Source organism: Gymnoscopelus braueri (assembly GCF_963280865.1).
Source record: "Gymnoscopelus braueri genome assembly, chromosome: 2".
NCBI lineage: Eukaryota > Metazoa > Chordata > Actinopteri > Myctophiformes > Myctophidae > Gymnoscopelus > Gymnoscopelus braueri.
Genome location: NC_137604.1, coordinates 12,321,240 through 12,345,547, shown reverse-complemented (window position 1 = coordinate 12,345,547; position 24,308 = coordinate 12,321,240). Strand labels below are relative to the sequence as shown.

Sequence of the window (24,308 nt, the reverse complement as noted above, 5' to 3'; positions counted from 1 at the left end):
CTGTGTTTTATCCTTTTGACTGAGATGTACAAATAATATTTCAACATGACCATATTATGGTCATGTTGAGTAGGCTATTATGTAAACACCAACCACAAATGCTTTGAGTTTAGAATTAATTGTATCTTGGAATCATTTACAGCATTGGTTTCTCAAAGTAGGGTCCGGGGACCACCAGGCGTCCTTTGGGGGGTACTAGGGGGTCCCCAGTGAAATTAGTTAATACAGCATCACAATCCTTTTAACCAGTTTAACCATATTTTACACTTGAGCTCGTCTGCTATTCAAAAATAGCAGATCTACAAGCTCACTGCACGGCACAAAACATTTTCGAGATGGGGGGTCCACAGCCAGATACATATCATTTTGGGGGTCCTTAACATGAAAACGTTTGAGAACCAATTCAATTCAATTCAATTCAAAGGGCTTTATTGGCATGAGAAAACATACGTTTACATTGCCAAAGCAGAAAGCACAATACAACAATACAGCAATACAATCAAAACAAAAAAAATGTACATTTGAAAGTCAGAATCTTCAATAGATCAATTTCTATGTACCAAGAGAACCACTGAACTACAGTACAGGATGGAAACATTTTCTTCAAACGGATCCATAAGGGTTTGGAAGATTATTATTTTATGTACACATGCAAGCAGTGGTAGATGATTGGAGGTGTGTGGGTGGATGCGTGGTTGTTTGACATGCAGTGTGTGTGGGTGTATTTGTCTTACGATGCATCATCAGTACACTCCCCTTAATTGACCAATTGAGTTACTTATTGCCCAACTTTGTCTTTTCCCTCTGGCTTGCTGTAAATGTAATGTGGCTGAAGACCAGCCATACAGATTGTGATTAGGATCATTCAATTCACAAAAACTGTGATTTTTGAGGAGGGTTGAACACATTTGATCACATTTTAAAATAGTTCATAGCTACGGTGAGCTATGTTTGGCTCACCGTTTGGCTTTTACTTTTTTTGTTTTGTTTTACTATTTACTATACTTATTACTATTTATAGTTTGTCTATATCATATATTAAGACACTTTTTCTGTGATTATATTTACTGTAGACTAGAGATGTTACAAGGGAAATCCAAATTAACATTTGACATAGCTACTGCTTTTTATTTATTTATAAAACTATTCTGACTGAGTGCATTTCTGCTGAGTAACATCATGGCTTTGAAGCATTAGATAACCACTAATCTGTGCACCTTTTTAGACAAACAAGGCCTACGCCAATTTTCAGAGGTTCGTAGCAGGCCACAACAGAATGCAAATATACACTTTGAACCTTGTCCGTCTCACAGTTAACTCGAATATAAATTACACTTAATTATACCATCAGTGGAAAAAGTACTCAAATTTTTTACGTAAGTTAAAGTATCAATATTACAACGTAGAAACACTCTGCTACAAGTAAAGGTCCAGTAATAAAAATGTATTGAGTAAAAGTACAAAAGTATTGGCATCAAAATATACTTAAAGTACCAAAAGTAAAAGTACTCATTATGCAGAATGTCCCATTTGACAATGTCTAAAATGGACAAGCTGTGAGCTTGTAAAAGTTTAAATAGGGCTGAAGTGGTTAATGTAGGCTATGTTTTGTAATTATAATCAAAATCTACAAAGTAACTAGTAACTAAAGTTTTCAAATAATTGTACTGGAGTAAAAGTACAATATTTGCTTCTGAGATGTAGTGGAGTAGAACTAAAAGTACTGAAAATTGGAGATACTCCAGTAAAGTAAAAAAATACCCAAAAATTGTACTTAAGTACAGTACTTGAGAAAATGTACTTAGTTACTTTCCTCTACTGCCGAAAAGTCTTTATTTTTCTTTCAACACAGTGCTGGAATAGTTTGAGGTTCTGGTGCTTGTATTTGAATTCATAACGACCACTAGATGGCGCTCATTAACACTCACAGTGTAGTTTTGAACAGATCATGAACCGGAAGGAATCTGGTCTTGCCGGGCGCTCTCATTGTTGTTTATATCCGGAGCGTTCATTCGCACATCGTTTGCGTGTGTGTGTGTGTGTTTAGTCTCCTGTGAACATTTATAACATTTAAAACAGAAAAACACAATTAACTGTAAATAAAGTGGTTTATCGGAGGACTTCAGCCACCTATTGGACGCCACCATGACGGAGGTAAAGGAACATTCCTTGGTGTTTTTGTTTTGTTGTGAAAACGACGAAGCTAACTTAGCTGTAGCTACACTACTGTGTTCAGCCTCATTCATACTGGGGGGGGGAAAATAGCAGATTACAGCGGGTTAAGGACCTTCCACACAATACACTCTTCTTTAACCAGTGGTGGAAAAAGTACTCGCATGTTTTACTAGACTTAGATCAAGACTCACGTAGATGTATTTGATAATTTGATCGATTTTAACATTTGTATATCTACGAGAGTCTTAGCCCCCACCCCCCCCCAGTTTGCACTGAAATGTCACCAGTAAAGCCCGTATGTCTCCAAACATGTACAAATGCAATATATAAGGTACTTACCCCAAATGTTAACTCTGTGTCCGGCGTGTTTGTGTAATGTAATAGTGCATATTTTTCAATAAAGAAGTGTTTTAATCCCGGTTGTGGCCGAACGCCATTTCCCCCTCTCGTTTACTTCCTGTTTACATTGAGTGTAATTCCGGTTTTCACCGGATGCGCTCCGTCTCTACCGGCCGTTAGGAACTTCCGACAGAATCGGCGACAGACGGCATAAAAACACTTCTTTATTGAAACATATCGATGGCCAAAATGCAAAACCTCCTATGTGCAAATTTCATGATTTTCGGATTTCACTGTGGATGAGGACTATAGGCTATGCTGCACATGCTCAGTCTGTCTGCAAGATAGTCCCGCCCCTCATTTTGTCAGAAAAAGTCATTTGACTAAAACCTCCTATCTTGTTCAGTGCCAATTAGTGCTAAAATGTTGAAGCGCAAAACCTCTTATCTGCACCAGAACTAGTTGAGCAGCAGACAGAGCTGAAACTTGGGAATTCTATGTTATGTAGACCGTCTAAATGTCTTTCAGTTTGTAGTCATCTATTATTTTCAAAATAAAAAAGTGTCTTCCCCCCTTACTAGTTAAGTATTTGTTAGTAACTCTGTCAAGTTAATTGCATTGCCTTGTTGATTGCTAATGATTAGTGTCAGGTGGTGACACTTTTATCACACCAAGAGTGTGAGTTGATAAAAAAAAATTAATGGTAATACTTGATACAGTACTGTAGAATGTCTTGATCTCAAAATGAGCATACAAAAAGCATTATTTAATAAAGATAATGTTTGTTTGTAAGCCTAACTATTTCTAGGTAAAAACCTCCTATGTGCATCTATGTAGATAGGAGGTCATTTTTAGGTATAGATAGGAGGTTTTGGCATTGAACATTTTGAACTTGTGGTTAGAGGTTGTCATTGCTGCTTAAATGTGAACGTCATTGTCGTGATTTTTTATTAATTGCAGATCAAAATCACACGTGAACACCGTGGCAGCCAACAACCCTGTGAAAATATTGTGGTGTGTCGGTTGGGGGGTATGAGGGTATGGGGGTGGGATGGGGTTTGGAGTTATAGGGTGTGGGAGGTGTGGGTGGTGGTTGGGGGGGTATGGGGTGGGGGGTGCATGAGGGTTTGGGTGGGTGGAGTTTGGGGGTCGTGGTGTGCTGGTTGGGGGCATGGGGACCGGGGTTTCTGGGAGTGGGGGTAATGGGTTGGGTGGGATTTGGGGGTGGGATGGGGTTTTGAGTTATGGGGGTTGTGAGGTGTGGGCTGGCAGTTGGGGGGAATGGGGTTTGTGGGAGTGGGGGAGTATTGCAGGTGGTGGAGTTGGGGGGTAGAAGGTATGGGGGGGATTATGTTGAGGGGGGCATAGGCCAGTTAGGCCGGATCATACAGGATAGGGTCTTTGTGATGCGAAAGTGTGGTCTAGCCAACACCAACTCAGGACTCCTGAAGTGGGATGGGGTTTTGAGTTAGGGAGGTGGAGAGGTGTGGGCTGGCAGTTGGGGGGGGGGGGTGTGGGAGTGGGGTAGTATTGCAGGTGGTGGAGTTTGGGGGGGTAGAGGGTATAGGGGGGATTATGTTGAGGGGGCCAGTTTGGCCGGATCATACAGGATAGGGTCTTTGTGATGCGAAAGTGTGGTCTAGCCAACACCAACACAGGACTCCTGAAGTGGGATGGGGTTTTGAGTTAGGGAGGTGGAGAGGTGTGGGCTGGCAGTTGGGGGGGAGGGGGGTTGTGAGAGTGGGGGAGTATTGCAGTAGGTGGAGTTGGGGGGTATAGGGTATGGGGGGGTTTATGTTGAGGGGGGCATATGCCAGTTAGGCCGGATCACACAGGATAGGGTCTTTGCGATGCGAGAGTGTGGTCTAGCCAACACCAACTCGGGACCCCTGAAGTGGGATGGGGTTTTGAGTTATGGAGGTGGAGAGGTGTGGGCTGGCAGTTGGGGGGGGGGGGGGGGTTGTAGGAGTGGGGGAGTATTGCAGGTGGTGGAGTTGGGGGTAGAGGGTATGGGGGGGATTATGTTGAGGGGGGCATGGGTCAGTTAGGCCGGATCATATAGAATAGGGTCTTTACGATGTGTGAGTGTGGTCAAGCCAACACCAACTTGGGACTACTGAATCGCTGCCCTCCACACTCTCCTACCTAGCATCAGGGTCTTGAGCTCTACAGTATTGTTGGCTAAGCTGTTACGCCGAAGTGCATCTACGTAGGTGGTGCACTTCTTGTCTCTCCTGGCTTTGCCCTGGGTTGGCTCTCATAGTGTTAGTTTGCTTGCCACTAGTTATGGGTCCCTGACGCAGTGCCCTGCCTCATCCTTCTCTCTCTGACTTTGTCTGTGACCCATGGTAGGTTCCTGTAGAGGACCACATTTCTGATGTGGTCCGTCCATGTGACTCCTAGTGCCATTCATAGCATTCTTGTGTAGACTCCATCCAAGGCCCTTTCCTGTTGTGCTGTGACGGTCCATGTCTCAGCCCCATACAGCAGTACTGACTCCACTGTAGCTATACGAACAGCCGCCTCTTGAGGTCTTCTCCCATGTCTGATTTCCACACTCTCCTCATCCCATGCAAGGCATTCCAGTCAAGTGCCCCCCGGACCTTCAGGTCCTGTTCCATTGAAGCAGTCCAGGCCCAGGTTATTAGAAGTCCTGGACTGCCTCGAGTAGTTTGTCTCCATCATCTGAACCATCTTCTCAGGAACTCCATAGGCCCGGAGAATGTTCATCAGATTCCCCCGGTGGATGGTGCCAAAAGCCTTTTGGAAGTCATGAAGGTGATCACCACTGAAAGATTCCGCTCCTTACTCCTTCCAGTATCCTCCTCAGCACCAGTATCTGCCCGAGTTTCCCATTACAGGGTCTAAGATGGGTCTAAGCCGGTTGAGGATCTTCCTGTTAGCCGTCTTGGCAACTTGTGAGCTCAGGCTAATGCCTTGGTGAGTTCGCCTGACTTTGGTACTGGATCGATGATCATTTTGCTCCACAGCTTCGGCAGCTTGCTAGACGTGTGTGCTTGATACAATCCAACACCACCTCGTCTATGGGCATCAGAACCTCTGCTGTCACTCCATCTTCCCCGCAGCTCTTGCCTCACTTGATAGTAGCCTTGGCCCTCTGGTACTCATCCATGGTGAACCGTCTGGTTTGGGAAGGTCATGGAAGACAGGATCATCCTCGGATCATCCTCTTCTTTGGTTGAAGGAGGATTTCCTAGGAGTGTTTTGAAGTGCTGGTACCATGTTTCAACTCGTTCCTCTGCGCTTTCTCCCCAGATCTTGGAAGTCTGAGAAGAGCTTCTGCCAGAAATGTCATTGATGAGCTTCCAGCTCTTGCCATGTTTCTGGTTAACATGCACCTCTTTAATGTCCCTGATCTTTTGGGTCAGCTCCCGTTGTTCCAGTTGCACACACTTGATATAGCTCCTCCTTCCTCCGCTTATATTTCTCCCTCAGACCCTCTCCTTTTTGGTCAGCGACAAAGTCCCTGTGTGCTGCTCTCATCTCCTCCCTGGCTGTGGTGATTCTAGGGTCAAGGCATCCGTCTTTCCTCCTTGCTTATAGGCTCTTTAAGACATTCAATGATCTTACATACTATTCCACTATCCACACCGGACACAAGGTTGGTGATCCAGTTGTATGAGTTAGGGGAGTTGGAGGGCGTGAGGGTTTGGGTGGGTGGGGTTTGGGGGGTGTGTTGTGCTGGTTGGGGGGAATGGGGGTTGTGGGAGTGGGGGGGTATTTCAGGTGGTGGAGTTGAGGGTATAGGGGGGATTATGTCGAGGGGTGCCTGGGCCAGTTGTTTTGTAGTCCACCTAATTGTTGTTGTTTTTGGAAAAAAGCGTATACAGTCTACTAACCATTTCATCCATTGAAAATGCGCTAGCGGATACCCACGACCACGCGCATCTCGTGCAGGGAATGATTATTGTATACCTCAGAAAACAAACCTAGACCACACCACTGATGCAACTGTTTGCAGCTGTAAATGTATGTATTTACAGCCTGTACTATTTATCATTATTTAGTTATGCAATCACTTAACATCACGGTGCAAAAGCTCCTATCTGCAGAATTATCCAGGAAAAGTGGGGAAAAACCTCCTATCTGCATTTGCAATATGAGATCAGTGTAATTAACATATAATATTGTAATATAATCCAGAAATCCAGAAACGGTGAATTATGTGATGGGTATCATAAAAAAATAGCATTGTGCAAAAAAGATACAACATTTTGTAGTTTTCTTTTTCATTTTCCCAACAATGTTAATTTTTCAGATAGGAGGTTTTGCATTTTGGCCATCGATATGGATTAATACATTGCACAAACACGCCGTACTGCTAGCTAACATTTTGCGCAAGCGCGTAAGCACCTTATATTTTGCATTTGTACATGTTCGGAGAAATACTGGCTTTACTGGTGAACTTCCAGGGGAAATTAGGGGGAGGTCGCTAAGACTCTCGTAGACTCTACTATCGTCTTGACCTAACGTATCTAATGTGAAAGTATCAATACTGCAATGTAGAAATGTTACAAATAAGTAAATAGCAGATCTGCACGCATTATGAGCTTGTAGATCTGCTATTTTCAAATGGCCAAAGTTTATATAGGGCTGAAGTAGTTAATGTATGTTTTGTAATAATAATCAAAATCTACAAAGTAACTAGCAACTAAAGTTTTTAAATAATTGTAGTGGAGTAAAAGTAGAATATTTGCCTCTGAGATGTAGTGGAGTAGAATTAAAAGTACTGATAATTGGAAATACTCCAGTAAAGTAAAAAATACCTCAAAATTGTACTTAAGTACAGTACTTGTGTAAATGTACTTAGTTACTTTACACCACTGTAACTACAAATAATATATTGTTTTAAGAGTCGTTCTTATTCAAGTGGATGGCTGAGTTTAGGCTCTAAACTGTAACTGAGATGCTATGCATGCTATATAATCTGCAACTAAGCAAGTTGCAACAATACATCATTGACATTAAACGATGGTAAAAAACAACAATATTGCACCTGTATGGACAGCTTGGGTTATCCTCTTTGCCTCTGTCAACTTAAGTCACTTAACATCTCCAAGACCAAGACTGCCTTTTATCTAAATCAGTGGTTCCCAAACGTTTTAGCTCGAGAGTCGAGACCCACAAGAAAAATGTGATGTCTCTCCAGGTGAAAATAGCCGATCGCATTGGTTCTTAAACATTTGTTTTCTAATTTATGGAATTTCTTTTTATTCATGAAATTATTTTTGAAAAATCATTGAATTTGTTTCTTGATCATTGAATTAATTCAATAGTTTTTTTTTGTGAAAATGTTTTGAAATAATAATAATTAAAAATAATTTGGAAACATAATAAAAATATAGGGATTCTGACCCATAAAAATGTGTGCACGACCCACAAATGGGTCCTGACCCAGTGTTTGGGAAACAGTGATCCAAGGAACATCTCTAAAGTTACATGCCTCCTGTCTCAATCAGATTCTGAAAAAAATGGTTCATGCTTTTATTTCTAGTAGACTTGTCACTAGATTATTGTAATGCCCTCTCTGCCGGACTGACAAAGCAGGTTTTACATAAACTCTAGGCTTGGATCAAGACTATCTGTATCATAGATGTATTTGATCAGTCTGGAGTCAGACTTTTCTTACGAAAGCAAAAGTTAGACTCTATCAAATAAATGTATGATAGTCTTGATCCAAGGGCAGGCTACATAAACTCCAGCTTGTTCGGCATGCTGCTGCTAGAGTTTGAACTAAAACAAAAAGTGCTTCTTATTGAATCTATCAATGGCATAGCTCCTTCCTTTGTTTTTGACATGCTCACACTCACACCATATGCACCAATCAGAGCCCTTAAAGGGATACTTCACTTTCGGGCCGGGGACACATTTAAAAAAAATATTAAAAATAAATGAAAAAAGTTATGGAAAATTCATGGCCCCCTCACACATTAGTAGGACACTGCGTGTCGTGAGGGGGCCATGAATTTTCCATAACTTTTTTCATTTATTTTTAATATTTTTTTTAAATGTGTCCCCGGCCCGAAAGTGAAGTATCCCTTTAATTTGATCATCAGACAAAGATATCCTCATTAAGCCCAAAATAAACTCTAAATCAGGTTATAGTACTTTCAGGTAGGTTTGGAGTGTGCAATTATCTTACTTCCTTATTGTACTGTCACTTTTATTTGTATTCATTCTTATGTGTTAACCATATGTAATTATGTGCATTTTTGTGTCATTTTTGACCGTTGCATTTTCTCGGTTTTTATCTTTATCTTGTGACTTCTTTTTTCCGCTTTGTTTTATGAGATATTTTAAATTATGTGCAAATAGACTAAACTAAATGAGACTTAACTTGACTTTGTTTTGGAGAAAAACGTTGTCATGTTATGAGGAAGGACACTCGTTGTACTCCACGTCCTCCTGTGTACTACCTGTTTTTGAAATTGCACATATGCAGGATGTGGAGTTAGGCCCATCAGTTGAAAAATGTTCACACATTTTCAAATATTAAAAATAGCAGAAATAGCAGATTCGTGACGCGTTGTAAGCTTGTAGATCAGCTATTTCTGCTATTTTTAAATGTATAAAATTATTAAATATGTCTTGTTTATTTAAGTTATTTATCATATCTGGCCTGTGCAATTTTTGATTACGAAGCCTAAAAGGCAAACGGAAATATATTTTTTATTCATATTATATTATGTTCCAATGTTTCGATGCCAAACACACAATTAAATCCCTAATCGCAATTATTTTAGTGACAATTAATCGTCAACTTAAATTTGTTAATCGTGACAGCCCTACGTGCAGTGCTTCCAAACTCGAACACTTCATGACTGAAGAATCATGACTGCACAGAGTTTATTGACAGAAAGCTGCTCATGACATGACAACGGTGAATTTGAATGAAACAAAAATCTGACAGTGACAAAGAGGATAACCCAAGCTGTCCTTACAGGTGCAATATTGGTGTGTCTATTATCATCGTTTAATACAATCAGATAAGACTTCTGTTTGATGAATGGGCTGTCAATGAATGGAGGGTATTACAACTTAGATGCAGATAGCATTCGTAGCACCTAAGTTGCTTTCGGCAAGACTGAGTTTGAGTTCACAGGACAACTACAACACAGATTTATAGCTGAAAATAGCAGATCTACAAGCTCAAATGGTTTGTCTGAAAATGTTATTTGTAGAACTGCTATTTGTGACATGCGACACCGACAACAACAGATTATGAATTAAGCATTCGTCGTATTATTTAAACTCCATAAAATGTTCAATATCATAAAACACGGGTTGAAGATGGATATTTCCATGTTTAATACATGATGTCTTTGTGGTTGTTTTGCAGGACGTGCAGAAACATTCGGTCCACACTCTGGTGTTCAGGTCTCTCAAAAGGACCCATGACATGTTCGTGTCGGACCACGCCAAGCAGATAGCACTGGATGATCAAAGGTACACATTTAACCTTAGGGCGATGTTTTTGCTATTTAACCACCTATACCCTTTATACATACCGGTAGTTGACTGGATTAGCCCTAGGCTCTATAGTAGATTATTTTGTATTTCCCTCTCTTTGCAGAAAATAGCTGATCTACAAGCTATAACTTTCTAACAACACATGAACATTAGCCACTTTTTCCAAGTTGCAATTTGACATAGCTCTGTGTACACAATGCTGTACCGCCTCTAACTGTACTTAAATGGTTTTATAATGTTTTTGACTCTGGCTTGTAAACGTATGTTTTCTCATGCCAATAAAGCTCCTTTGAATCGAATAGAGTCCACTGTATGCGGTAGCCCCCATCTGAGACCTCAGCCTTCGCTGTAGGTCCTGGACTTGGTCACATCATGCCTTCCGAAAAGTTTGGCCTTCCGAACGTTATTGACGCGTTCCCTGCCTACGGATGTCCGTAGCAAAAAAAAACGTATTCAGCAGTGAATCAACTGTTTAAATCTGGGTTTTCTTTGGACAGCCTGTGCCGAATTTCAATTCATACAGAGGCGTGCTCTGCTCTTCCTTGCTGCCCCGAACGCGGCTGCTGATCGGGACACTGCTTCTGTGTGACATTTGACACAGGCTGTCAAATAAACCACATTTAACCACTTAAACCCTATATGGTTGACCGGTGTCCCCCGGGGCTCTATACTAGTGTCTTTTCTGTTATTGTGTGCAAAGCTTTCGCAGAAAATAGCCGATAGACAAGCTCACAACGCGTCGCGGCACGTTGTGAGCTTGTCGATCCAATACGGATGCTGGGGTTTAAGTCTCCCAGTGAAATATAGTTTTACCACCCTGTTTTTACCACAGACATCTGCAGCAAAAACAGTCAATTACCTTCATCCAATTTGCAACAACAAGTCAAAAACGTTTTGGCCATTGCTGGGATGGTAATGCTGCTCTGTGAGCTAAGTCCTGGAGCTATAGTGAAGGCTGATGGCACAGACCATGGACCACAGTGTGGACTGTTTGCAGGAGAGATGCCATTTCACCTCCTGGGCACTGCCCGATGTGCCAGTGAGCAAGGCAACAACTAAAACTGCTCCTGGGTGGCACGTCGTGCAGCCCATCATCCCTCCACGTCTGCATGTCTATAGGTCTTGTGTGTGTGTGTGTGTGTGTGTGCGTGTGTGTGTGTCTGTTTGGTGTGTACAAGAACAGAGTAAAAACGGAATCTTCCTTACAGGGATTAACCCATTAAGACCGGGAACGCATCTTGTAAATCTGCTATTTTTGAAAAAGCGAACATTTGTAACTCTTTGCTTCTGGGGGGTCCCTAGAACAACATATTTTACAAATGTTTAAAAAATATCTATTCAAAGATTTGCACACATTTTCCACGATTTTTCAAAGAAATAGCAGATCTACAAGCTCATAGCGCGGCACTCGGCGCCGCGCTATGAGCTTGTATATCTGCTATTTTTGAATAGTCAAATTATAAAATAAGGGTCAAAGTGGTTACACAAATGCGTTCCCGGTCTTAAAGGGTTAAAAAAAATGATGTCATTATATTATTATACTGTATATAGACATCTACAAGGCTTCAGAAGATGATCATAATGTTTCCTTTTTACAGCCACAAGGTGAAAATGACTGCCAAGCTCCGAGCCGATTACGCCGCAGTGTTACACATGCCAGTACTGAAGGAAACGAAGGACCAAAGAGTCCAAATGGCTGGACAACCCTACACACAGCCAGGTGATGATACACACATGATCAGTGCATGTTCCTACTGTGTCTGCTGTACATTAATTATGTATTGCAGAGGTTGCTCAACCTTTCTTTTGAGCTCTGGGCCACAGCATATTTCGAGCAATCCTCTGGGACCACTCCCACGCTACCAACCCCACGGCAATATATTTAGTATGTAAGATGGGCATAACAGTCATTTCTATTTAATCATTAAACACATTGTATGATCTTGAAGACGGATTTATACTTCGTTGCGTGCCAGTGTCGTGCACCAAAAATAGCAGATCTACAAGCTCGCAATGCGTCATGAGCTTGTAGACTTGCTATTTTCTGTGTGCAACAAAGTCATTAAGTCAATATAAATTTCAAGCCCCCCCCCCCACACACATTACGCCTATTGGTAAAACAAAACAAACAAAAAAACGTATATTTGATAGACATATTAAATATTATTTAAACATGTTTCATACATACCTTTAACAAAGATACAGCATTTTTAAAAAAAAACATTTTATGGTGGTTAAAACAGCCAGCCATGATGCCACCAGGGTGATATATGCCAAATCAGATATGATATTTCTGATCAACTACCTTGATATCAATATTGTGACTATAATATCGTATGGGGACGACGATATATATATTTTTATAAATAGAGAAAATGGCCGATCTACATGCTCTCAACCAGCTTGAGTCTGAAGATGAGCTAATATTTTTTGCAATCTTTTTGAAGATTTGGGTAAATTTTGGAAATTCTAAGTACACTGTTGCCATATCACAATATTGAAAATCCCAGACGATATTGTGATATCGATATAACATTACCCAGCCCTAGATGCCACGCTGCTAACTTGGAGTTCAGCAATACTCTTGGTGTCTGACTGTGTGTGTGTGTGTGTTTCAGGAGATGACCCAGACTACCTGCTCACCGGGACACATGCGTATCCATCTGGACCTGGTAAGGACACACAGCCCACAACAGTGTTTCTATGACAGTCTATTCACTAAGACTACAGTTAATACCAGTGATACACAGCCTACAACTATGTTTCTATGACATAGTCTATTCACTAAGACTACAGTTAATACCAATGCATACTAATTGCATAATTTAATAACTATGTTAAAACAAAAACATAAATAGTGGAAATTGCGATGCGTTTTGAGCTGGTAGATCTGCTATTTCCGCACATTTTGTAAATATATGATCATTTTTAACATGGAAATGATTATGCAAAAACATAATTGTGATTATCTCAGATAATTGCGTTTATGTAATAATTGTGACAGGCCTAAATAATACCAGTGACATTTGTCCCACAGGGGTGGCCCTGACCGCGGACACCAAGCTCCACAGACTGCCCACTGAGGGAGGGGTCCATGCTCTGGCGCTGACACTGCCTCCTTCACAAGCCAGGTAATATGCTTTACTGCAGTGGTTCTCACAGGACCCCCACGTTGATATATATGTGGCCGTGGAACCACGTCTGAAAATGTTTTGTGCCAGGGACCCTCAGAAGAGAAGATTTGTGTTAAAAATGTAATCAATATTATTCAAAAGTTTTATCGATATTTTTTAAAGAATAGCAGATGTACAAGCTCGCAGCACGGCACAAAGTGACTCATTGTGAGATTGTAGATCTGCTATTTTTGAATAGCCAAAGTAGTGGTTAAAATCATTCTGACGCTATATCAATCAACTCCTTTAGCTGGGGACCCCCTGGAACCTCCTCAAGGACCCCTGGGGGTTGTTTCATTGAGAAACAATGCTTTACTGTACATCTATGCTGTAGTGAGTTGATGACCTGGTAGTATTTATTAGTTTTTATTTTAACCAGGGGTCTCCCTGTGTCTCCGGCTCTTTAGTAAACAGAAAATACATGTTCAGGTCAGGATACCAATTTTATCCAATCAGGAGAGGGAACTCATACAGGATGCAGGATACACGAGTGAAATTGGAAGTGTTGAAAGAATATACATAAAAAAAATTGCACACAAAATTGGACCTGGAACACAAGCGAATAAACAATCTTTGTGGTTTTCTTTCTCTTGATTGGATGAGATTTGTAACCCACCAAATATATTTTCAGTTAACTTAAGTGCCAGAGAGACCCCTGTTACAAAACAAACACTCTCTTGCGATGGTAGAACCTTTACTTTTTAATACGCTATTGTTTCTAAACGATTACCTTTTAATTTAGTGTTCCTTTTCTTATTTGCGGATTTCCAGATATTTCGGACACCCAGTCCTCTCAGTTGTAATTGTGTGTGTGTGTGTGTGTGTGTGTGTGTTTGTGCATTTCTCATCAGTTCCATGATGATCAGTGTAATTGAACCCTGTGCTTTACTTTCAGACAGGACGCCAGTCGGACAGCAGCCAGCGTTGGGGACATCCACAGGAATGCGGGAGGCGCTGAGAGAAGCCACCCTCCCTCAAGCATGGTAGGTTGTTGTTGTTTGGCACAGCATTCTGTTCACCTTACGGTGGTCTCCGTCGGGCGGAAACCTCATACGCCCAAAACTGGTACTTTTTTCAGGATTCAAATTCAAAAGTAGCAGATCGACGAGCTCAAAACGCGTAGCTTTGCGCCGCGTTTCGACCTTGCAGATTTGCTAGTTTTGATGCTTTTGTGTGACGCTGTAGTATGATCAAGTAGGGAATTAATTTACAAAAAAACAAAAAAAAATGTAAAACAAATTAAATATGGAGATAAGAGGTTTCTGCCCGACAGCAACGTCATGCTATAAAGCAGTGGTTCTCCCAACTTTGTAATTTCAAAGACCCCCCATAACTCTGGTTCCATTTGTACACTCTGGTAAGTTAAAGACTGCTAAGGATCCATTGGGGTTATAACTATCAACAGTTAAGCTGGGGGACCCCCTGAAAAAAAACCTCAAGGACGCTTGGTGGTCCTCGGGCCCCACATAATGCTCAGTTTTAATTCACTGCACTTTAGGATTTTTATGCTTATTTTATTTATCAATAGTTTTTGCTTATTGTATACTGCTGGTCCTGAGCAGGCACGCCGATTTATGTGCACGGCCGTGGGGGCTCAACTCGAGCCGCAATAGCCCCGCCGCGAGCCGTTTCTCTATCTGGGCTATTGTTCTAGGTGTCAACGGCGCGTTAACACCTATCTGCGCCCCGCTATAGTAATGGTAATAGTAATGGTACTGTAAGTTTGAGCCTTACATCTGAGATTCATGAGGGGGCTGACCAATTGAGTGTGGGGGCGCTGGACCCGACGCCCCCACGTCATCGGCGCCCCTGGTCCTGAGTACAATTTTCATTTTCATGTGCAAGCACGTAAATGACAAATGAACCGTGAACTTTGAGAACCGTTGTTATAAAGTAATACAAAGGAATTTGCATAACGTCTGTCGGGTAGCAAAAGATATATATAAAAATTAGCACCACGTTTCGAGCTCGTGGATCTGCTACATTTGATGCTTTTGTGTGACGCTGTAGTACGATCATTGATTTACGTAAAAACACAAAAAGGTTAGACTATGGAGATGAGAGGTTTCTGCCCCGACGGCAACGATAATGATGAATATGATTCTCACTGTCTTTACTGCAGTCGCTCCTGGAGGCTGGAGGCACCAAAACGTCTTCCCTGGTGAGGAAAGCGCCAACCATGCCCAAGCCACAGTGGCATCCCCCATGGAAGCTGTTCAGGGTAATTATGTTGTGTATTTTATTTCTTATGCGTCTTCTTTCCTCTGTGCCTATTGGAAGTGCTTAGCTAGCTATGTTTAAAATGATGAAACCACAGCAACAGACAGCATGATTTTATTGTTTTAATATTGTGGCCGTGGTCCATAAACAAGGTTATTAGCTTCACTGGATTCTTAGATTCTGGCAACAAAATATGAGTTTTATGAGTGGAATGGAACATTTACATTTCAGAAACCTTGGCCATCCCTATGTTGGGGCATGTCATTATGGCACACAAAAAAAGAACAAAGCAGATCTACAAACTCGTACATGAGCTACTTTTCGCTATTCGTCATATGTCAAAGTATTCAGGGCATAAGTGGTTCAGTCCTGTTGTACAATTACACAAAATGAATTGTGTAGCATCATGTAGACTTGATTAGATCCACACTGCATCTTCACCATGCATCCCTGACACGTTTCTGAAGGTCATCAGCGGTCATCTTGGCTGGGTGAGGTCCATCGCCGTGGAGCCCGGCAACCAGTGGTTTGTCACTGGCTCTGCTGACAGAACCATTAAGGTGAGTTCTGACCTTTGCCATCTCCAGTAATTATTTACAGGAAAATGGTCCTCAACCTGTGACTGTGACTTAGTTTGTCTGTACAGATGTTGTCTTACTTTTTACGGACCGGTCCTACCACTGTTAATTGTTTGTATCCAGCCATTGCATTGTATGAATTCAATGTGTTTGCTTCAAAGAAAGGTATTACAGAAACAATAGTGCTAAACGTGATTAGTACAAAAATGTATGCAATTTAAGAATTATACCTACAAAAGTAATAATGGAATTTCTCTCATGAAGAAAACAAAGCAAAACATTTCTTTGTGTATAGGACTTTTTTTTTTGGGCCAAGGTATCAAAAGAGGCATTTATGTATTTATTTTTTCTAGTGTTGTATCAAAGTTTAAAATTCTGCTATCGTGACAACCCTACAAAATAACATTGACCATAATGCATCCTAAATGAGCCCCTTTTCCTCTTGTTTTTGGATCAGATCTGGGACCTGGCCAGTGGGAAGCTGAAGCTGTCTCTGACGGGTCACATCAGTACGGTGCGCGGAGTGGCGGTCAGCAGCCGCAGCCCCTACCTCTTCTCCTGTGGAGAGGACAAGCAGGTCAAGTGCTGGGACCTGGAGTACAACAAGGTACCACCCACCCACCGACCGCTGTCCTCAACATCCCAAACTTTATGAGCTTACGTTAACTTTGTAACCAGTGCCCCGGCTGGGACACAGCTGTAAGTTAAAAGGGCTGTAAGTGATACATCGATGCTGTCAGGCAGAAACCTTATATCTCCGTATTTAAACGTTTTTAAATGAATGCCCGGCTTCGTCGTACAAGAGTGTTGCACAAAAGTATAAGAAAATAGCTGATCTACAAGCTCACAACGTGTCGCATTTTGAGCTTGTAGATCAGCTATTTTCACTATATTTGAACAGTTTTGAAAAAAAAAATACGATTAATTTTAATCGTTAGTATTAATCGTTGGTGATTTAACGGCGGTTAACAGTTATCGGTTGGCCATCCCTAGTCTGTGGGTTTGATAAATATTGAACCAATGAAGCAGTGTTAACAGCTTGTGACTAAATAACTACATTGGCTCCGTTGGAACACAGGTTCTTTTTTTCCCCATTTCCTGAAAAGTAACAGTTTTGGACATGGGTTTCTGCCCGACAGCAACGATACATTTGTTAAGTAGCTCTATGTAATGATAATGATAGCAGTCATTGCTATAGAACAGGGGTCCCCAAACAGTCATGCACCCACCGAGACACTCTGAGTCAATTCTATTGTCACATCAAAGGTTTACAGGTGTAAATCAGTGGGTGACATCTGTTTTTTTTGGAAGCTTCATATTGTTGTTTTCAGGAAAAAAAAAGGTGTGTGTTTTGGGGGGGTGGGGAGGGGGATCAAGATCAAGGAGAAAAGACTAAGAGACATTTCAAAGAAAAATCTAATACAGTCACAGAATAAGAAAGCAGTAGGTATATATGTCACAGTTTGGAGAACCAGTACGATTGAAGACAGAGCGCTCGTTTTTAGGCACGGGGCTCCTTCGGGGCGAGGCGGGGCTTTTCGAGACAGGGTTTATTAGCGAGGCTCGCGAGGAGGAGGAGGAGGACGGCGCTGCGAGGCGGGGGGTTATTACGCGAGGCTCGCGAGGAAGAGGAGCCTCCTCCTCCTCCTCCTCCTCGCGTTTTAAACCGTCCCGTCCTCTCCTTCTCTCCTTCTCCTCCTCCGAGGAGGAGGAGAAGGAGAGCGCGGAGAGGCGGGGCTTTGATGCGCCGACGGAGACCTGTCTTTTGTTGTTCCCCCCCACATAGCAACCAGGAAGCTACGCTAGGGGAACCATAATATCTATGAGGGGAACGCTGAACACGCGTTCACACGCACGGCGCGCCGACTTAGTGGAGCTTGAGGCCGAGGAAGCGCGCCCTCGCGCCTCCAGGCGCGAGTGCCCGCGGTGACCGGCCGACGCTCCACTAGTCGACTCAGCGCCGTTTGATTTGTAAACCGATAGGGACAGAATAGTTCTTTTCATGGATCACTGTGTGTGTGTGTGTGTGTGTGTGTGTGTGTGTGTGTGTGTGTGTGTGTGTGTGTGTGTCAGGGAGAAAGTAAAACAAAAGCCAGAACACAATAAAAGTATCTAAACAGTCCTGCTTTCAATAAACCAAAAAAAGCATGAGCGCGTGCGCGTGTGTGTGCGCGTGTGTGTTTGTGTGTTTGTGTGTGTGTGACTGTGTGTGTGTGTGGCCATATATGTTTGTGCACAAGCCTGGCTTGTGGCTCCCTCTAGTGCTGGGTGGGTGGTAAAAACGAGCGCGCATTCTTCAATCGTACTGGTTCTCCAATCATACTGTAACATATATACATGAGGTTAGACATAAGGAGATGTCTCGTTGGGTCCACATAGCAGCAAGTGTACATGACAAGGGCGCCGATACTGTGGGTGCTTCGGGGCTAAAGCACCCAGGGGAAATGAAGAGCACCCATGACAAACTCATCACAAAAAAACACCGACATCTTCACTTCATGGAGTACATTTTTGGTACCAAATTAACCAAATTAACTGCATTAAAGTAACAAAACCCCCCTAAAAAGGTAACAAACTCGGATAATAACCGCAATAAGCGCATGCACGCGCGCTGGGTGCGCGTGCGTTGCGCACCCGCGAGCGCGGACACAAATCGGCGCCCCTGGTACATGAGGTGAGACATGAAGTCCAAGGTCCACATTGGAACCACACCGTATGTGGATCCCCAGGTCCACATGATTGGATTTCATTTTTAATATTCTTAGATTTAGCATACATTACCATACATTGTTGCTAAGGGCATCAGCTGATGCAAGGTTACTCTGTGTGCACGTGCGAGACAGGATGGAGAGGGAGCAACAGTGTGTGAGATGAAGAAAGAGAATACTTCATCACAATCTTTTTTTTTTTTTTTTTTTTTAACCATCTCGCGTCTCACATTTTGTTTTATAATGCAATTTGAATGGGTCCTGGGGTCATGGGTGGGGATGGCCGACTTGGAAGGATTAAACCTTTTATTTCTTGAAAAGAACATTGAGGTTTTACTCTCGTTTGCAATGCTGTCGTGATTACAACAAGTTGGACAAACAAACACAAAACATTAAAAAATAAATATTCATGTAACACACTGAAAAAAATACAATAAATCAGACAAAACACACAATGGAAAAACATACCAGATTAAATCAGTCACCTAATCATTCTCTGGGGCAAATAAAATATAAGCGTTTTGCATGGCAGCGCTCCTCACTGTCCTTTAGGTCTAAAGCAGTGATAACCAACCTGTGGGCCATGAGGATTTTATTGCAAGTAGGCCCCCTAATTAATTGTCAAATTAGATTTGAATGATAATATAACATAAATATTAAAATAATGTAAAACAAAAGAGAAATAAATGGCATGGTATTTTTTTCCTTTAAAACCTTTGAAAAAGGAGTTTTCATTGCGATGCAGATAGGCTCTTAAAGTATATTATGTTGGTTACATTTATCAAAGCCGGGACACAATCGATTTGATTGATCATTAAACTGTACATGCTCTGAAAAAAACACACGCCCCACCCATCAGACCACGGCAGCCGTGTTAAGTGGTCCAATGGGTGGGCTACGGACACTTTTGAGATTCTTCAAGTGTGGGCCCTGATCCTGAAAAGGATGAGAGCCTCTGCTCTAAAGGCTTGCCATTCAACAGTGTCATTATGTGTTGTCTGTGTGTCAGGTGATCAGGCACTACCATGGACACCTCAGTGCAGTGTACGACCTTGACCTCCATCCAACCATCGATGTGCTGGTGACGTGCAGCAGAGACGCCACAGCCAGGGTAAGAAAGTTATACACTCCTAAAACACACACACACACACACACACACACACACACTCACAGGTGGCAATGCAGGTGACATAGATGATGACTTGATTCCCAATGACGTGATTATCCTATAACATGCCTTAGTTGTAGGACTAACCAAAAATATATTGAAACCAACATTTAGAACTAATAACCAACTTATAACCAAATAATTGAGAAGCAAGGTTGTTTTATTTGAATCAATGCAAAAAAAAGATTCTAATAGATTTATTTTTATAATCCACTAAATTGATTAGTCTGATCAAACCACTTAAACCCTGTATTTTGTTGTACTTTGTTATGCAATGGTGGTGTACAACATGTCACATCGAGATACATTGTGAGCTTATAGATCTGCTGTTTTCACATTTTGTGAAAATGTTTCATATTGAGGCAAAAGCTTGAAATAATCATATTATTGACTTGAGGTCATATCGCCCCCTTCCTACTTAGTTGGAATGTTTGGAAAAGTCAACTGTTTTTGTTTGGCCCCTTGAGGAAGACGACGTGTCAAAACATTGGGTTTGTGATTCAGCACGATGCCATTAAAGTACAGAAGAAATCGATGAAAGGAACAAGTCTGTATGCATTCCTCCTCCAACCAGATAAAACGCAAGCTTTTAGCTGAGTGGGTAGAGAGATTCTGACAACTAGAAGGTCATCCGTCTGTCAAAGTGTCATTGAACAAGCCACTTAAAAACATCACGTAAACACTTAACACAGATGACTCTAAAATCAACTTGTATTCAGTGGTGGAAGAAGCAAATGTTTTACCTAAAGAAATGTAATAATACCACAATGTAGAAATAGTCTGCTTCCTGTATGTAAAATGTTACTTGAGTAAAAGTACAAGGGTATTTATGAGTAGCACGGCATTGGATGTGGCAAAGTCGTGCGTTAAGTACTGGAAGGTGTGCAGTCCATCTCCCAGGGATCTAGCCCATTGTAACGGGGATAGACTCCCGTGTTCTGGGCTGATACCGACAATAAGCCTCTCCAACCTACATGCAATAGACTTCAATCATCATGAGCGTCATTTGGATTTCATGTGGTGTTTTCTTTTTAGGTGTGGGACATCCGCACTAAAGCCAACGTCCACACACTGGCCGGACACACCAACACAGTGGCTACAGTCAGATGTCAGGCAGCAGAGCCACAGATCATCACAGGTACCTGAGAGAGAGACACACACACACACACACACACACACACGTTTGTATTGCTATACTTCTGAGGACATGGGTCTTCGGCCTGAGGTCTTAATGGGTTAAAATGGACACTGGATTTTGCCGTGTTAACACTCCTATTATTGTGGTCTTACAGGAAGCCATGACTCCACCATCAGACTGTGGGATCTGATCGCTGGGAAGACCAGAGCCACTCTGACCAACCATAAGAAGTCTGTCCGAGCTCTGGTGCTGCACCCCAGACAGTAAGCAATGTGTTCTGATGGAAGAAACCACCGCTCACACTGGAAGCACAAATCCAATGTTTGGCCGATTCAGATTGGAATACGATTGTTTTTTTTATCAAGTCTGAACCACAAGAAAACACATAGAAACTGATTTCTTGCCAATCAGATTTGAACCACATTCCTACGTGGTTTGAAATGTGATTCAAATCTGACTTTCTAAAGATAATGTCTCAGTCTGGAGTGGACACTGACTGATTTATAGCTGAAAATAGCCGATCTATAAGCTCATAACGTGTGTTATGATGTTGTTGTGTTTGTCCAGATACACCTTTGCGTCTGGCTCTGCAGACAACATCAAGCAGTGGATGTTCCCAGAAGGAAACTTCATCCAGAACCTGCCCGGACACAACGCCATCATCAACACACTGGCGGTCAACTCTGACGGCGTGCTGGTGTCTGGAGGTACTTCATCACAACTTCCTCAAACCTTGTTCATGCGACGGTGTCGCACGCCGGAAATGGCAGACCTACAATTTCACAACGCGTCAAGATAATGGCCCCTTTTCCACCAAAGGAACTTTGGTTCTAGTTCTAGATTCTTTGAACCTTGGTGCTTGCCACCAGTTTTAAGCAGAACCATTGGAATCAAGAATACGTCATGAACAGAGTGTGTTTATGATTACAGTTATTACAGTTTACAGATAGAACTTTATTTATTTATTTCACGGGGGGAAATTCAGTCGCCATTGGCAGTTAGTTTCCCCAAATAAACTTTGCACAACTTTTTTAAATAGAACCAATATTGTAAGATATTAAGGCTGTCAATCTGTTATGAATTGATATACAGTATTTAGCTACATAATATCTAAAGTGAATATGAAGCTGATTTGTGTGTTTTAAGACACACATGCACACTTTTATCACGGAGTTGCTGCTGTTTCACGTTGGCAATGTATTTACGACATGTTTACACCCTGTAGAAATGTATATGACATTTTACTTGTTTCATATTACACGAACAGAAATGAGGATTACTGAGACGCTGTGTCTTTAAGCTTGACTGTCTTATAGCAGCGGGCTTGTTGTTATAAAAGACATCAAGCCACAGGCTATTTTTAGCACCATTGTAGCCGGCTGTCTGTGTCGGCTCTCAGTTCATTCAGCTACTCTTTTTCACACATTCCAACCGATTAATCTCCCAACTTCATTCGACTGCCAGTCTGTTGAAATCTGTTGTTGGTGCAGAGCGACCTAAAGAGAGACGTGGGGTGACATATAATCATCGATTCCCGGACCACACAGCTGTATGGGATGTGTACTGACCGTCGAGTTAACCTCAACACGCACGTTTTATCTCCTCTGTCCAGCGGACAACGGGACCATCCACATGTGGGACTGGAGAACGGGTTATAACTTCCAGAGGATCCATGCTGCCGTGCAGCCCGGCTCCCTGGACAGCGAGTCGGGCATCTTCGCCTGCCTGTTCGACCACTCGGAGAGCAGGCTGATCACCGCCGAGGCCGACAAGACCATCAAAGTGTACAAGGAGGACGACACAGCGGTAAGTTGCCACCCATACATCCTTATAACGTCGCTGTCGGGCAGAATATCTCCATATTTTAACAGTTTTTTTTCTTAAATGAACGCCCTACTTGATCACACAACAATGTCACAAAAGTATAAAAAATAGCAGATCTACAAGCTCGAAACTCCGCACAAAGCAACACGTTTTGAGCTTGTCGATCTGCTACTTTTGCTATTTTTTTTTATTTGAATCCTGAAAAGCAACAGTTTTGAACATATGAGGTTTCCACCCGACAGAGACGATAAACAGTATATACTCCTACCATCAACGGGTCTGTCTTACAAGCAATATAATTCAATTTGATAATTTTTGTGTCATAGTGTGGCCGGTATTGATGGGTTGACTCATAATCCTACTTCGTACTTCGATGTCCAAACAAATCATGTGTTGACGGGTCAGATGGTCGCTTGGGTCAGATATAAATTAGGCAGATCAATTATGTCATTTTAGATTCAATACAAATCGAACAAAAACGTCAAACCCCTCCAGTCATTAGAGTTCGCTAGGTTACCAATTTTGTTTTAAAGAATGTGTAGCCGGCTGGAGCATCGAAAAGAACAGACACGACATCATCGCTTCTTTCCAGTTATTAGATACAGGGAGGGATCAGGGAGAGATGCTTTTCCCATTCCTTCGGCCATTTAATTTGCACAATAATTTCCAACCCTAGTTTAAGTAAGTAAATTAGCCTTGGGAATGTAGTATGTTGCAGGAATTTATCCTCAATCCAAATCTTGATGCTGAATGCCAAGCAAGGGGGTAGGTACCACATTTATAGTCTCTGGTATGAGGATTGAACCTCCAACCTCCCAGTATCAGGACGGCCATTCTAACCACAAAGCCACTGAGCTTGGTTTACATGTAGCCAGTAGACTTGTGTGTGAGTGTATTGATGTTGTGTATTGCAGTATACCCACATACGCATGAGCTCACCCCATCTTTTCTCTCTGTACAGACGGAAGAGAGCCATCCAGTCAACTGGAAACCGGAGATCCTCAAGAGGAAAAGATTCTGAGCCATTTAGCTTTTTACCTTTTATTTTGTACTTGTTTTTTTTTTCTTCTTCTTTGTTTTGTCATAGAAACCATCCTGGTACTGTGTCTACCAGTCACCCTTATCAGGTGTAGATATTATCCATAAGTTTGTCTCTTTAACACACCCAGAAGATACACTTTCCACAAAAGCTACCAGCTCAACTAAAACTACCACCCGGGACTCATTGTAATGAATAAAATATAATTTTAACCAATCTGTATGGTATAGTATGTTAATACAGTACATGTGCAGCGGTTGGAGGTGGCCTTCCTGCATTGAGAAATGTAGACCCTGGTGTCATAAAGTTAATTGAAGCAACAGGTGTGTCGCAATCTTTATTGTAGTTCGGACATCGTTGAAATGACCTCTCTCCGTCAGGAGAGGGGGACAACAGACACAACTTGCAAATTGTAGCTTTTTAAGTAGAAGACATTGGCGGAGGTGGTGGTTGTT

The 24,308-nt window shown here is 42.0% G+C and overlaps 1 protein-coding gene across 1 annotated transcript; it reads left to right on the top strand.

The window, feature by feature from the left end:
* Positions 1 to 1,997: 1,997 nt before the first annotated feature.
* plrg1 (pleiotropic regulator 1) lies at positions 1,998 to 24,173 on the top strand. The gene is made up of 15 exons (XM_080447198.1): positions 1,998 to 2,154; positions 9,875 to 9,981; positions 11,604 to 11,725; positions 12,624 to 12,677; positions 13,043 to 13,136; positions 14,074 to 14,161; positions 15,301 to 15,399; positions 15,866 to 15,958; positions 16,434 to 16,583; positions 19,694 to 19,795; positions 20,888 to 20,990; positions 21,145 to 21,253; positions 21,558 to 21,697; positions 22,603 to 22,796; positions 23,776 to 24,173. Exons 1-15 carry the CDS (start codon positions 2,146 to 2,148, stop codon positions 23,833 to 23,835), a joined length of 1,524 nt encoding a protein of 507 aa, XP_080303324.1. The 5' UTR covers positions 1,998 to 2,145; the 3' UTR covers positions 23,836 to 24,173.
* The last annotated feature ends 135 nt before the right edge of the window (positions 24,174 to 24,308 follow it).

What these genes read in the sequence shown, in the direction of transcription:
- plrg1 (XM_080447198.1), top strand. An exon ending in TGCGTATCCATCTGGACCTG is followed by an intron (nt 12,678 to 13,042) that starts GTAAGGACACAC and finishes TTTGTCCCACAG; the next exon opens with GGGTGGCCCTGACCGCGGAC. An exon ending in CGGCGTGCTGGTGTCTGGAG is followed by an intron (nt 21,698 to 22,602) that starts GTACTTCATCAC and finishes TCCTCTGTCCAG; the next exon opens with CGGACAACGGGACCATCCAC.